This window comes from Mobula hypostoma, chromosome 9 (genome assembly GCF_963921235.1).
Source record: "Mobula hypostoma chromosome 9, sMobHyp1.1, whole genome shotgun sequence".
In the NCBI taxonomy this organism is placed as follows: domain Eukaryota; kingdom Metazoa; phylum Chordata; class Chondrichthyes; order Myliobatiformes; family Myliobatidae; genus Mobula; species Mobula hypostoma.
In genome coordinates, this window is record NC_086105.1 from 140,193,912 (window position 1) to 140,210,564 (window position 16,653).

Sequence of the window (16,653 nt, forward strand, 5' to 3'; positions counted from 1 at the left end):
AGTATGCAAGACAAATTTTTCACTGTACCTCCTCAGGGCAGAGGAGCAGCACCTTAGATTCTGTCTGGGTAGCCTCTAACTTGATGGCATGAATATCAATTTCCCCTCTGGTTAAAAAAAAATTCCCCCTCTCTCCCCTTTTCTTCTATCCCTGCTCTGGCCTCATACATCTTCTCAGCTGCCTATCACCTCCGCCTAGGTCCCCTCCTCCTTCACTTTCCCTGATGAACTATCAAATTCCTTCCTCTCCAGCCCTTACCAGTTTACCATAGGATTTCCCATCAATGAACGTTCTTTGAAGCAATCGTAATATAAGAAATGTCCTCACAAGAGGATAGCGATTATGCAAAAGGAAGTTAAAATTTACAGTGCAGAAGGGATTGTTAAACCTTACATGTATCTACAGGTGGTAGTGAATGTCTCCATATCTCTTTCTCCTACAGACATGGGAATAGGCAGTAACTCAAACTAACTGTTTGGGTCCTTTATTAAATAATAGATTAGAGTGGCAAAGTAGCATTTTTCTTCCCATAGTTTACTCCACAGAGGGAGATAAACCCACCGGCAAATTCCAGACTAAACACTGTTTAGAGAGAGGGTTGCATGGATCAATTTTTAAACTGGTATTGATCAATTTTAAATAGAACATTGTACATGGAAGCGTACAGCACAGGAACAGCCCCTTTGGCCCACGACATTCCAAGTTATTTATTTACAAACAAGAGAAAGTCTGCGGGTGCTGGAAATCCACGCAAAATGCAAGAGGAACACAGAGTGCCAGGCAGCATCTCTGGAAAAGAGAACCGTCGATGTTTCAGGCCAAAACCCTTCGGCAGAATGTAACAGTACAGCACAAATTAGGCCTTCTGGCCTTTTGAGCCACACTGCCTCAGCCACTCCACAACCCCGATTATCGCTAACCTATAGCACTGTTGTAACTATATGCTATAATTATGTGGTTTTGTTAGTTCTTTCCAGTCTTGGTCTGTCCTGTGTTTTGTGATATCGCACCGCAGGAAATATTGTATCGTTTCTTAATGCATGCATTACTAAATGACAATAAAAGAGGACTGCGTGTGTTCATAATCTAATCTAATCACAGGCCAATTGACAATTGCCAGTGAACCTACCTGGTAGGTCTTTGGACTGTGGGAGGAAACTGGAGTAGCTGGGGGAAACCCCACACATTCCACAGGGAGGACTTGCAGAAATTCCTTACAGAACTATGCTGGAATTGAACTCCGAACTCTGGAACGCTCCGTAATGGCATCACACTAGGTAAATGGCCTCTAATTACACTTCTGCCTGTACATGGACATTCTCTGCAGATTCGTGTGCCTATCTAAGAGCCTCTTAGTTACCACCACCGTGACTGTCTTCACTACCACCCCTGGCATTCCAGGACTCACCGCACTGTGTTTTTAAAAAAGAAAACTTGCCTCACACGTCTCTTTTGACTCCCCTTCCCACCCTCAACCTTAACAGAATTGGAATAAAAATGTTTATTATCTCTGGCATATGTTGTGAAGTTTTTTTGTTTTGCAGCAGCAGTGCAATGCAAGACCATCAAAATTGCTGTAAGTTACAAATAAAGTGAAAGTAGTAAAATAAGTAATACGGATAATAGCATACATGTTGAACGTAAATTTATTATCAAAGCACATGTATGTCACCATTTACTACACTGATACTCATTTTCATGCTGGCATTACTAGTAGAACAAAGAAATACAACAGAATGAATGAAAAGGTACACACAAAGCCTGACAAACACTCAGTGTGCAAAAGAATACAGAGTTGAAAGTAAATTTTATTTTAAAAATACATATACGTCACCAGATTTTGCATCAGTCTTCACTGTGGAAGACACTAGCAGTATGCCGGAAGTTTGAGAGTGTCGGGGAACAGCAGTGTGTGAAGTTGCCATTATTAGGGAAAAGGTTCTTGGGAAACTGAAACGTCTCAAGGTAGATAAGTTACCTGGACCAGATGGTGTACAGCCCAGGGTCCTGAAAGAGGTGGCTGAAGAGATTGTGATGGCATTAGATAGATAGATAGATATACTTTATTAATCCCGAGGGAAATTTGGTTTCGTTACAGCCGCACCAACCAAGAATAGAGCGTAAATATAGCAATCCAAAAAACCCAACACTCAAACAACAAATGCAAACTATGCCAGATGGAGAATAAGTCCAGGACCAGTCTATTGGCTCAGGGTGTCTGACCCTCCACGGGAGGAGCTGCACGTTCGATGGCCACAGGCAGGAACGATCTCCCGTGCCGCCCAGTGTTGTATCACGGTGGAATGTGGCCGAAGTCCAACAGTAAAAAGTTCAGTATCCAGTCTGCAAACATGTTCCTCGATCGTAATATACTCTGGATTGCACCATCCGTTGTTAACCAGAACAGTAAGCACCCAACTCCTTTACGCTTACCGCTCTCGGTGCACTTCCGGTCAGCCCCAACGGTATTACCCACCGAACTCCTCTTCTCCAAAAGTCTCTGTTGTCTCGACCCGGTCTTAGGAATGACCTTTCATGAATCAATTGATTCTGGCATGGTTCTGAAGGAATGGAAAATTGTAAATATCACTCTAATTTTCAAGAAGGGAGAGAGACAGAAGAAAAGAAACCATAGGCCAGTGACTCTGAATTTGGTGGCTGGGGAGATATTGGAGTCAATTGTTAAGGATGTGGTTTCAGGGCACTTGGAGGCACAAAATAAGATAGGCCATAGTCGGCACGGTTCCTCAAGGAAAAATCTTCCTGACAAATCTGTTGGAATTCTTGGAAGCAATAACAAGCAGGATAGACAAAGGAGAATTGGTAGATGTTGTATAGTTGGATTTTCAGAAGGCCTTTGACAAGGTGCCACACATGAGGCTGTTTTACAAGTTAAGAGCCCATGGTATGAGTTAAGGGTGAAAGGTGAAATAATTAAGGGGAACCTGAGGGGGAACTACTTTACTCAGAGGGTGATAAGTGTGTGGAACGAGTTGCCGGCAGAAGTGGTGGCTGTGGGTTTGGCTTCAAGATTTAAAAGAAATTTGGATAGGTACGTGGATGGAAGGGGTATGGAGGGCTATGATCGGGTGCAGGTCGATAAGGCTAGCCAGGTTAATATTTTGTCATGGACTTGGTAGGCTGCAGGGCCCATTTTTCTGCTTAGTGTTTGATAACTCTATGACAGAATTCAAATATTGGTCACAGGCTGCAGCCCTGGAAGTGGTGCCCTCTTCTGCTGGAGGTGAGGTAGATGGTATAAAGTGTTGAACAGCATTGCTGGTCTTGGGATGTGGAAGGAGCAAACAGCAAGTGCACTGTACTTTGGAAAGAGAGGGAAGGAATTGGAGACACTGGCCGTCGGTGGAAATGGGGAAGGTGGGATTAACGTTTGCGATTGGGCCAGCAGCCTGTCATTGGGTTCCGGCAAGATCAGGAGATCAGGATGCAAACTTGTGAAAGGCGAGGAGCAAAGGTGGGGAACTGGGACAGGCGGCAGAGATCTCGGTTTGAGGTGACAGGTTAGATGTGGATGGAGGATGTTGTTTCAATGTGGGAGGTAGAGATTGGTGGTGTGAGGATTTGGTTAAGTTCTCTAATACCCACAGCCCTGCCAGACCAGCATTTTGGGTATGTCACCAAGCTTTGCTGTGAGTGCCTCAAGGTGGACGTCCCTATGACAAGTTCTCCTGCAGTTCTTAAAAAGAGTCTTTGCACAGAAAATAATCCAATGAGTTTAAAATAATGGAATAGAAGGAAGTCCCCTCAGAACAGAAATGAGGAGGAATTTCTTTAGTCTGAGGGTGATGAATCTGTAGAATTCATTGCCACAGACAGATGAGGAAGCCAAGTCATTGTGTATATTTGAAGCAGAAATTGATAGTTTCTTGATTAGTAAGGGTATCAAAGGTTACAGGGAGAAGACAGGAGAATGAGGTTGAGAGGGGTAATAAATCAGTCATGATGGAATGGTGGAGTAGACTCGATGGGCCAAATGGCCTAATTCTGCTCCCATGTCTTATGGTGGCTTACAATATGAAGTGCCCAACTGAGGTTACTGATTGGAATTCTTTTGCTCAGACATGGTTGTAAGAGAGGAACAGAATTCAACAGTAAAGCTTAAAATGCAAGTAATAACTTTCTCAAGCCACAAATGGAGAACTTTGTACGGTCCCCATTTTGAAAAGACGTTGACAAGAGCAAGGGTTCCCAACCTGGTGTCCATGGACCTCTTGCTTAATGGTATTGGTCCACGGCAGTGAAAAGGTTGGGAAGCCCTGACTCGAGAGAATGTTTAGCATTGATTTGTCAGCAGTATTAACACTCAAATAGAGGCAGAGACTTGACAGGTAAAGAATTTTTAAATATTTCCAATGCAATTAAAAATCAACAGTTTAAATCCACCACAAAGAAAATGATGAATGGGATTTTTGGATATCAAATTCTTTGCTGTAAGTATTAGCTATATTTGTCACAGTTGCATTGAAATACGCAGTGAAATGTGTCCTTTGTGTCAATGAGCAACACAATCCTAAGATGTGCTGGGGGCAGCCCACAGGTGTCGCCTTTCTTCTGACTCCAAAATAGCACACCCTCAACTTCCTAACCGGTATGTGTTTGAGATGTGGTAGGAAAGCTGAGCACCTGGAGGAGAAAGAGTGTTTGGACATTACAAACTCCTTGCAGACAGTTGCAGGATTTGAACACTGATTGATGGCGCTGTGAGGTATTACGATAGGCGCTTTGCTACGTGATGACCCGTAGAATGTAGCTGAGGCAGAAACTTTAATGGAACCTTGCAAACTGAGTGTAAGGTTGGAGCAGCGTGGTGGAGTTGGTTTTGTGTTGGAATGGTGGGTCTAATTGTCACTGTCCATCTGTTGGGAGTGAGAAATGGGGCAAAATTTTCATGTACTTTGTACACACTTGCATTGGCTTATGAAATCAAGTACTTTCATTAGAATGCTCCTTATTAGCTGCTGATAATATTGATGTGCCAGAAAGGGTGAATTTGAGAATCTCAGAAGCTGATGATCTGCAGGTATTTTTAATGCTCAACGGTCTCTACAGTTTACAGAGAACGGTGTAAGAAACAAAAAGCATCCAGTGAGCAGCAGTTCTGCTGGTGAAAATGCCTTGTTAATGAGAGAGGTCAGAGGAGAATGGCCAGACTGGGTCAAGCTGTCAGGAAGGCGACAGGAACTCAAATAGCCAGATTTGAACGGTGCGCAGAAGAACATCTCTGAACGCACAGCACATCGAACCTTGAACTGGATGGGCAACAGGAGCAGAAGACCACGAACGGAACATCCACTCAGAGGCCACTTCATTAGGTACTGGAGGTAACTAATAAAGTGGCCACTGAATGCATATCTGCAGGCTATTGGTTGCTTCATAAATTCGGCCTTTTATTCTGACATCTTCGCCCTTCTTTTTCTGGCCTGAAGATGGATCTTGGCGCAAACTGTCAACTGTTTATTTCCCTGGATGCTGCCTGACTTACTAAATTCCTCCAGCGTTTTGTGTGTGTTGCTTTAGAAAAACACTGACATTGCAGGGAGCTAATTAGGTTTCGGAATGGAACCTCTTGACCATGTCGGCGTGCTTTAATGCATTGAGTTGCCGCCAGATGATTGGCTGATTAGATATTTGCATTAACAAGCAGGTGTACCTGATAAAGTGGCCACTGAGTGTGGAGTGCTGGTAAGTTGGTAATTTTATTGATTGGTAAATTGGTCTCTTATTGCCATTCCCCCACGTCAGTACATTGAGATAGTACAAGGGAAAAACAATAAGAGAATGCAGAATATAGTGTTACTATAGTGTTAGAATAGCCGGACAGTGGTGTAGTAGCATCCACAGAGGACTTTGAGATGAATGGTCCCCGGTTTGAATTCGACAGGCACCTAGCACACACTCTATCCGTGCTGGGTTGAGCGTCGAGCTAGCAACTCAGCCTCGAAGAAAGCAGACAAATTCTACAGAAACAGCAAGGTTGCCACCCGATGTGCCACAAGGCATGAAGAGGGACAACATACTTTCTGAATGTTTGCTCTTCAGTGAGGTGAAAGCTTTCTACAATAAACACAACCGACGTTTCAGGCCGAGACCCTTCGTCTGTCTTGACGAAGGGTCTCGGCCTGAAACGTCGACTGCGCCTCTTCCTAGAGATGCTGCCTGGCCTGCTGCGTTCACCAGCAACTTTGATGTGTGTTGCTTGAATTTCCAGCATCTGCAGAATTCCTGTTGTTTACAATAAACACAATCTCTTTTCTTCAGGTGCTGAACATGGAAGATGACCCGAACTGGTATAAGGCTGAATTACATGGCGTAGAAGGTTTTATTCCCAAGAACTACATTAAATTGAAGCCACACACGTGAGTATTTACTGGGATTTCCTATTTAACTTCCTCTACAACTTCCTATTTAATCTTGCTGACCCGTAACAGTGTGCTCAGTGTTGCTAGATGGAGCGGGAGGGGAAGTTCTACAGTTGACCTCAGCGCCTGGAAGGGAGCAGATTAACACAAATGGAAAGCCTGGAGTAAAAACTGCAGATGCTGGAATTCTGAAATAAAGTTCAAAAATGCTGAAGGTTGTCAGCTGGTTAGACAGCATCCGTGGATGGAGAAACAGAATTAGAACGGGCAAAGAAATGGCAGATGGAATATGGTGTAGGGAGGTATGTGGTCCTGCACTTTGGTAGAAGCAATCAAAGGGTAGATTATTTTCTAAGTGGAGAGAAAATTCAAAAATATGAGGTGCAAAGGGACATGGGGAGTCTTCATGCAGAATTGCCTAAAGGTTAATTTATAGATTGGGCCAGTAGCGAGGAAGGCAAATGTCATGTTTGCATTCATTTCGAGAGGACTAGAATATAAAATCAAGGATGTAATGTCGAGATTTTATAAAGCACTAGTGAGGCCTCACTTTGAGTATTGTGAGCAGTTTGGGGGTTCACAAAAATGTTCGAAGATCGAAAGGCTTGTCATATGAGCCTGATGGCTCTGGGGCCGTATTCACTGGAATTCAGAAGCATGAGGGGTGACCTCATTAAAACCTACCAAATGTTGAAGGGCCTTGATAGAGCGGATGGGGAGAGGAAGTTTCCTTTGTTGAGGAGTCTAAGACCAGAGGTCACAGCCTCAGTATAGAGGGGCGTCCTTTTAGAATGAAGGTGAGGAAGAATTTCTTAAGCCAGAGACTGTGAATCTGTGGAGTTATTTGCCACGGGTAGCTGTGGAAGCCAAGTCTTTACGTATATTTAAGACAGAGGTTGATAGATTCTTGATTGATCAGGGCATGAAAGGATATGTGGGGGACGGGGAAGCACCAAGGCAAAGGCAGGAGATTGGGGCTGAGAGGAAAAATGGATCAGCCATGATGAAATGGTGGAGCAGACTCAATGGGCCAAATGGCCTAATTGTGCTTCTATATCTTATGATCTTGGTGGTCTTTCATTAGAATAATTAAAAGTTAGAAATCAGTACATAACTTAGTGACAGGGTTAACGCATGAGGAGCATTTGATGCTCTGGGCTTGTACTAGCTGGAGTTTAGTAGAATGATGGGGCGGTGGGGTGGGGATCTCATTGAAACCTGTTAAGTATTGAATGGCCTAGGTAGAGTAGACGTGGAGAGGATGTTTTCTATAGTGGGGGAGTCCAGCGCTAGTGGACACAGCCTTAGAATAAAAGGATGGCCCTTTGGAACAGAGTTGAGGAGGAATTTCTTTGGGCAGTGGTTGGTGAATCTATGGAATTCATTGCCACAGATGGCAGTGGAAACCAAATCATTGGGTGTAATTAAAGCAGAGGTCGACAGGTTCTTGATTTGTAAGGGTATCAAATTTATGGGGAGAAGGCAGAACATGGTTAAGCAAGATAACAATAACTTATTTATAGAGCACTTTTCATACAGACAATGTAGTTCAAAGTGCTTCACAATGGGATAAACGTACAAACATGAAAATAAAATTAAAAGTAAAAATAAACATGAAAACAAAAAGGCAAAAAGATGTTAGTTAAAAGCAAGATTATATGAATAGGTTTTGAGCTGGTGTTTAAAAGTGCTAAACGAGTCTGCATCCCTTCTGGTTTTGCAGTTGGTCTTGAATTCCACAGTTCGGAAGCACAGTTCAAAAATCCTGACCTGCCAATATCTTTTGTTGGAGATTGTTTAAATTTAAGAGACTGGCGGAAAAAGGCCTGAGAGCTTGAACAGGATTATAAAATGAAAGCAATTCTCTGGTCCCGGACCATTAAGAGCTTTAAAAACAAGTAAGAGAACTTTAAAGTCAATTCTCAGAGATACAGGAAGCAAATGCAGAGTAGCTAGGATGGGAGTGATATGCTTGCTCATCGTGGTTTTGGTTAAAAATCTAACAGTGACATTCCCAGTGAACTGGTCAATAGATTGCTTTGGAGAGCCAACAAAAAGTGCATTGCAGTAATCTAGTCTATTCAATATAAAGGCATGTATTAGACTTCAACATCATTGCATGACAGAAATGGGGGTACCTTTCCACTATTTCTTAAATGTAGAAATATAGAACTGGTCATTTTCTTTATGTGGGGTTAAAATTCAAATCGGAATCAAGGACAACACCCAGGCTTGTTACTTCTGATTTTACAAGGGAAGCCAAGTTCACAAGTTTATCAATGTGTATCTCCTTTGGCTTTGGAATTTCAGTTTTATTCTCATTTAGCTTTTGGAAATTATTGCTTGTCCATTTGTTCATTGCAAGCATACCAGAAGTCAAAGATGATAGGGTGTTATCATCAGGCTCAACTGAGATGTACAGTTATAGGAGAGGTCTGAGAACGAAGCACTACCTGGTGCTTGGACAATTTAAACACTGGTCCAGGTAGACTGGAAAGCCCAAGTGTTGGGACCAGAGGCGAGGGTTGGGCTGATTTCACTCGATCTCCCGCGATCTTCATTCCTCCCTGCGTGGTCGGAGGCTGTGAGCTGCGCTGGAGGCTGTCGTCTTTGCGAGTTTCACTGCATTTTTGCCCCACTGATATGATGAACTGAGATAGAGGTTTGGGTCTACTCCAGCTGCGCGGGGAGCAGATCTAAAGACACAATCTGGTTCAGAATGCTGTTGCTTTCTCCTATTGTTTGCATGATGTGTGTGCTTTTCCCTTTTTCTCAGCGCAGTGGTTATGGTCTTTTTTTTTTAATTGAGCTCTGTGGGCTCCTTGCTTTGTGGCTGCCTGTAAGCAAACAAATTGCAAGGTGTATAATTTATACATTCTGTGATGATAAATGTACTTTGAATCTTTGAATTTTGTCGATTAAAACATATTGCAGATTCCTCATGTTTTGTGGCAGATGCTTGACTGAGGACGTTATGGGATGGTGCAGGCTTTAACAGTTGGGTTATAGTTGAAAACAATATTCTTGTATCATGGCTATTCTGTAATAATCTTGGGAAAATGGTCTCTTTTTGCAGAGCGTATAGCTGTGTTAAAGGAGGCTAGTTTTTCTTTCAAAATATTATGGTGGACGTCTAGCATGGGTTTCTTCCATTTTCTCTCAGATATTCCGCATAATCTCTTGAGTTCCTGGACAGAATCCTGTAACCATGGTGATGTTTCACTGAGTGGGCCCACTGTGTTAAATATATTTGTCAAGTTATTGTTGAAAGAATCAACCATTTGATTTACTGAGCAGTTTAAGTCACATGGGTCAGATAAACTAACCAGCTCAGAGAATTTAATTTGCGATGCGGCATCATGGAGCGGTTTATAAATGTAATTTCTTCCGTCATTTTGGGTATAGGCAGGAGGGCATCAAAAAGTACACAAAATGATTAGAGATAATGGTAGTAGGCAAAGGAATGTTACTACAAACACGAGAAAATCTGCAGATGGTGGAAAACCAAGCACACACTCAAAATGCAGGAGGAACGCAGCAGGCTAGGCAGCATCTATGAAAAAGAGTAAACAGTAAATGTTTTGGTCTGAGAGCCTTCTCCAGTCCTGATGAAGAGTCTCGGCCTGAAATGTTGACTGTTTACTCTTTTCCATAGATGCTGCCTGGCCTGCTGAGTTCCTCCAGCTTTTTTTGTGTGTGTTGCTGAGAAATGTTAGTAATATTGAACCCTTTTGCCATTACCAAGTCAGGTGTAGTTCCAAGTCAATGGGTGGGCCCAGTGACAAGCTGTCGAGCAAATTCATGAATTCAGCTGCCATAGAGTTTTCATTTGAAAGTTCATTAATATGAATATTGAAATCACCAATGATGCCCCCCTTCGTCATAGAGCCCTGGGTCCTCAAGAATGGTGGCAACAGCAGCAGTGGTCTACAAATGGCCTGTTTGGTTATCGTTAACAATCTGTTTGTCATTCCACTATATATGTGTATATTGCCAAATGAAACATCGTTCGTCCAGACCAAGGTGCACAATGCAGTACATATAACTCACACACAAAACATGAAGTAATATTACCACATATTAATTAACAACTAATAAAACATACTCCTGAAGATTGGCATTTAGCATGAACTTTTATGACAGAAGTTTAAAAAAATAAATAGTATAATGCAAGTGGCATTTCATACGTGATGAGACCTGGGTGGTGGCAGGGAGTTCGGTGTCTCACGGCCTGGGGGAAGAAGCTGCTTCCCATCCTAACAGTTGTTGTCCTAATGCTAGGGTACCTCCTGCCTGATGGCAGGGGTTCAAAGAGATTGTGGGACTGATGGGAGGGATCCTTGACAATGCCATAGTCCCTGCGTACGCAACGTTTCATCGTAAGGATTATGATTTGTAGATTATTCTGCCTGGGTGGAGGCCACTTCTCTGATATTATGTGAGATGTCCAATTCATCCCATCTCACGTCCACATTTTCCTCATAAACTTGGTTACTTTTACCTTTTCAGACCAATCCAATAACTATTAAAATGTGGAAAGCACACGGTTTCTTAACTGGTTAAAATGAACCAAATCAGATTGTACTTATTTCTTCCCTGCATATTTGGTTCAGTAGTCATAAGTGCCTCATCGTACAATGAAGTAAGATCTCCCACTAAGATGCAAGAAGAATTGCTCATAGTCAAATATGAATTGATATTTTGCACTTCAATTTACTTAGTTAAATGTAACCTTGCCAACAAAATTAGATCATAATGTTCTTGCTATTGTCTCTCATTCCATAGTTCCTTAACTTGTAAAGATAGTATTCCAGGGAGGAACTCTTTAAGCATGATGAAGCTACAAAGGTCATGAGTTATTATCCTTTGACCCAGTTTTGATTATAAAGTCATTAATGTGTGACTTACTGATGTCACTGTGACGTGTGTGAAATCACCATAAGGAATTCACGTTGGAGTTAGGGTGAATCTCTGCAGGAATTATGAATATCCTTTCACTGTTACAATTATTCGACAGATGGAACTTAAAGCCAGAAATGGATTCAACACTTTAAAACCTGCCCAAAATTCTATCTTTGCTTTAGTCACACATAGAAAACAGACATTTTACTTTTTCTAGATCTGATTTGATATCCTTTGTATGATAAAGTTCTGCTTAATTGGGAAGTTCAAATCTGACAAGTCCAAGTGTTGAGTGTTTTTCAACATATACGGTAGTGTAGCAGTTAGCATAACATTACTCTACGCCATTGATCAGCGATTGGAGGTCACTTCCCACCACTGTCTTTAAGGAGTTTGCGTGTTCTCCTCTGGGTGCTCCAGTTTTCCCCCACATTCCAAAGACGTAGGAGTTAGGGTTAGTAAGTTGTGCCCATGCTAAATCGGAGCCAGAAGCATGGCGACACTCGCTGACGGTCCCCAGCACACATTGAGATAAATGACACATTTCACTGTATGTTTCGATATTTTGACGAATAAAGCTAATCTTTAAATCTAATCTTCAGATAGTTGTGCTGAAAACATTGCCCCCTTTAATCTTTTGGGAGGAAAGAAATTACTCCATTTCTTCTTAGAACAACAAAAGTCATTCTGCCTGAGTGGCTTCATTATGTTCAAGCTGGAGTGATTTTAAATTGTAGGAGCTCGTACTGGAAAATGTTCCACTTCCCGCATTAGCAGTCATGTCCTTTGTAAAAATAAAATCATAAAGGGAGCACTTAGAAAAATGCTTTAACAGAGGACTATAGATTTTCAAATGATTGAATGTACCATACAAAGTATTTATCATGTGCTTTCAGAAATATTATTCTGCTGGTGATTATACACAGCTGTTTATGATCATCACTCTTTGCAAAGGATGAAATAGTCGCTTTGTAATCCACTTGGTCCCTTGAGGAAAAAAAATGAATAATGTGGTTTCTCTATATCAATCTCAGGATCTCCGAATTGGAATTGGTTTATTATTGTCACATGTACCGAGGTACAGTGAAAAGCTTATCTAACATGCAGATCAAATTATTACACAGTGCACTGGGGTAGAACAAAATAAAATAATAACAGAATGCAAAATAAAGTGTAACAGCTACAGAGGAAGTGCAGAGCAGGAAAACAATAAGATGCAAGATCAGAACGAGGTAGATTGTGAGGTAAAGAGTCCATCTTTTTGTACTAGGGAACCATTCAATAGTCTTGTAACAGCAGGGTGGAATCTGTCCTTGAGCTGGTTGCTGGTGCTTTTGTATCTTGTGCTCGATGGAGGTGGGGGCGGGGGGAGTGGGAGATGAGAGAGTGTCCAGATGGGGGTGGTCTTTGATTATGCTGGCTACTTTACTGAGGCAGTGAGAAGTTCAGACCGAGTCCACGGAGGGGAGGCTGGCTGGTTTCTCTGAGCTGTGTCCGCAATTCTTCAGCTTCTCAATGTCACATTCAAAGCAGTTGCCAGTTGATAGATACATCAATAAAAAGTGGTAAACGTCACCAGGGATATACCAGGTTTCTTTAGCCTCCTGAGGAAGTAGAAGCACTGGGAAACTTTCTTGGCTGTGGCATCTACGTGGTAAAACTTTTGAAAATAATTAAGAGCTTTTAACATGGTGATTACTATTGTTTGGCAGAAACATGGCTGATTATTAATGCTGAACAAGATTCCACAAACAGAAAAGGGTTAATAATCAGAATTAATTCTCTGGAGATGTTGATCTGGGGATAATGACCAACTTGGATAAGGAATTTGAAGTCAACTGCTCTATCTTTCTGTCTTTCTATCTAAATATCTATAGTTGCTGCCGCATGATTGGCTGTTGGGGATATACCTACCCAAGGTATACATACCATGAAAATTTGCTTTTCGCAGCAACAGCACAGTGCAATACAAACATTATTTACACGACCTTAAATTATTTCATCACTTACACCACAAAATAAGCAATAAAAGACATAGCATTATTTGAAATTGAAACAGTGCAATTTCCCTATGGTTCCAAGAGAACCGAGGCTATCTTGGCTTAACAGCTGATGCAAAGAGACAATGCAGCTCATTGTCAGCCTTGGTTATGGGGTAAAGTGTGTTAGTTTGGACTTAGAGGCAGCATGCTACCAACCGAGGTAAAGCTGACATCTCAGAGGGAGAAAACTGAGCTATGACTGTCTCCTTTACCCAGATAACACAAACAGGTCATTATTCAGGAGTAATTAATGGCATTTTCTGATACTGATTCCAATGCGTTTGTTTTATTCCACAGCTGGTATGTAGGCAGAATCTCCAGGATGTCAGCAGAAGAAATGCTTCTGAAACAAGAATTCATCGGGGCTTTTCTACTACGAGAAAGTGAGAGCTCACCCGGTGAATTCTCCATATCTGTAAAGTAAGTAATGTAACAATCAGCCAGGCAAATCATCACCCCTGTCAACAAAGATTGCAAACGAACAGGTTTCCTTCTCTGTGGCCCGAAGCCAAAAGATGGACGTGGTGTTAAAAGTTTGTTTTTTGTGTTGTTTGCGTGATAGAGATGGTCGGAGAGAAACTCTCATAACAGCAGCCTGAAAAAATTCTCCCGAGCTAGAGTCAGCAGACCAAAAACTAGCAAGTTGAAGTTGGAGGATAACTAATGTGAGCACTCTTTTACATTGATAGAGGAAGTGAAGACCTTTCAGCCCGTTGGGGATATATTATATATGAGGTTGCAATTTAAGGTGGAGGATTCAATATCTGTTGTAAGAGCTAAGTATGTAATGCAGTGAATCGCCTGTCTTGCACTCTACTTCTGAAGGTCATTTCCCACAACATTAGTGGAACCACATTTCAAAGACAGATTTCAAAGTTCAAATGCGCCCATATTTTTGGGGAAAATTTCTATCTTGTTCAGATTTGATTTTAAAAGTAAAGAATATAATAAAATTGTAGATTATTCAGCCTGGGTGAAGGCCACGTCCCACTGTTACATGAAAGAGATATCCAATTTGTCCCATTTCACTTCAATAAGACCATAAGACATAGGAGAAGAATTAAACCATTTAGCCCATTGCATCTGCTCCACCATTCCATCTTCTGATTTGTTATCTCTCTCAACCTCATTCTCCTGCCTTCTCCCTGTAATCTTTGATGCCTTTACTAATCAAGAACCTATCAGCCTCCTCTTTAAATATATCTGATAACTTGGCCTCCGCTGCCGTCTGTGGCAATGAATTCCACAGATTCACCACCCTCTGGCTAAAGAAATTCCTCCTCATCTCCATGAGGAGGATTTTTTTCCACTCATTACCTTTCAGTTACTTGTACCTCTTTCAGACCAATCCAAGTTGGTCAATAACTATTAAAAAATGCAAAGTGCATTATTTCTCAATTAGTTAAATGAGTCAAATCAGACTATTCATATTTCTTCCCTGCGTATTTGGTGCAATTGCCTCATTTGTGCATCGTCTAGGAAAAAAATAAGATCTTCCACTGAAAGACAAGAATTGTTCATAGTTAAATATGATAAAAATATTTTCCTCTTAAATTTGCTTATGTATGTGTAACCTCACCAACAAAACTGGACCATTGAGTTCTTACCTCCAGGAGCTCCAGTTTCCTCCCACATTGCAAAGATGTCCATTTAGGGTTAGTGAACTGTGGGTATACTATCTTGGCGCCAAAAGCACAGCGACATTTGTAGGCTCTCGAGCTTAGTCCTTGCTGATTGTATTTAATACAAATGACGCATTTCATTGTACGCTTCAAAGTATGTGTGACAAGTGGAAGTAATTGTCCGCACTTTGGAAGGAAGGCTGGCATTTTCGTATCTAACATATCTAACATTTGAGAATGTGCCAGAGCATTTTATTGCCATTAAATAACTTCCGATACTTAGTCACTGCAATAATGTTGTAAAAGGGAAAGCTAATTTGCATGCATGTTTCAGTATTGATGACAGACTTCTTTTAAAGAGATTGAATTGGGCTGAAGTGGATAGGTTAGGCCAAAAGATCTGTATAATTCTCGGACTCAGTGATTAAAAGTGGCCACTTTATTAGTACACCTGTGTAACTAATCAGCCAATCATCTGGCAGCAATTCAAAGCACAAAAGCTTGCAGACATGATCAAGATTTCAATTGTTGTTCAGACCAAACATCAGAATGGTGACTTTGACTGTGGAATGATTGTTGGTGCCAGACTGGGTAGTTTGAGTATCTCAGAAACTGCTGATCTCCTGGGATTTTCATGCACAGTCTCTAGAGTTGACAGAAAATGGTGTGAAAAGCAAAAAAAAAAATTCATTGAGCAGCAGTTCTGTGGGCAAAGAGACTTTGTTAATGAGAGAGGTCGGAGGAGAATGGTCAGATAGTGAACATGAGAAATAAATGCACCTCAAACACCAGAAAGTCTGCAAATGTTGGAAATCCAGAAAAACACACACGAAATGCTGGAGGAACTCAGCAGGTCAGACAGCATCTATGAAAAAGAGCAAACAGGCAATGTTTCGGACTGAGACCCTTCATCAGATGAACTTTCAAATAAATGCTTCCCTTTCTTTTCATCGTGCTGCAAGTTAAATAGATCCAGTACATTCATAATTGCCTTCTGGAAGACAATAGCACATGAAATTAGGAGCAGGAATAGGTACCTCTGCCCCACAAACCTGCACTCCCATTCAATAGAATTATGACTGACCTATTCTGCTTAATTTCCTCTTCTTTGCCTCTTCCTTATAGCTTTCAGTCCATTGATCTTTGAAGTATTTCTGTATCTTCACCATAAGTATATGTAATGATGTCCTGTTCATCTGGAGAAGAGAACTCCAGAGATTCATTACCATCGTGAGAGAAGAAATTTGCATGGCACTCAGTCGAAAATGACTGGCCTTTACCTTGTTCCATCCTATCTTAAAAATATAGTGACTTAGTCAATCTAAACTAAAAAAAACATAAAGCAGCAATTGATCAAAGTTGAAGTTGAGAATATTGTTGTGTGCACAAGTTCATGTAGGCAAAGATCCAATGGAAAACATACTTGTAATAGCATCACAGGCACGTGACATCAGGTACACAACATTCACCCGAAATTATAGACACCAGATTCTGGAAATCTAGAGTAACACAGACAAAATGCTGGAGGAATTCAGCAGGTCGCAATGAAACAATATTTTAATAAAAAAATATACACAATTATTCCAAGGAAGATTACAAGTACAACGAAACTAAGTGTATTGTAGTGCAAGGTATTCTAGGCAGTCACAGTGTTGCTATACTAAAGTAATGATTAGGGTTGCACCATTTGTTTTAAGCACTGAATG

General features: G+C 41.4%; 1 protein-coding gene across 1 annotated transcript in view; it reads left to right on the forward strand.

The window, feature by feature from the left end:
* Positions 1 to 16,653, forward strand: part of LOC134351404 (GRB2-related adapter protein-like) — a 72,923-nt gene that overhangs the window by 16,490 nt on the left and 39,780 nt on the right. Inside the window, exons 2-3 of the mRNA XM_063057504.1 lie at positions 6,281 to 6,378; positions 13,623 to 13,745. Coding sequence (XP_062913574.1) covers positions 6,281 to 6,378; positions 13,623 to 13,745 — 221 coding nt within the window. The remainder of the gene's footprint in view (positions 1 to 6,280; positions 6,379 to 13,622; positions 13,746 to 16,653) is intronic.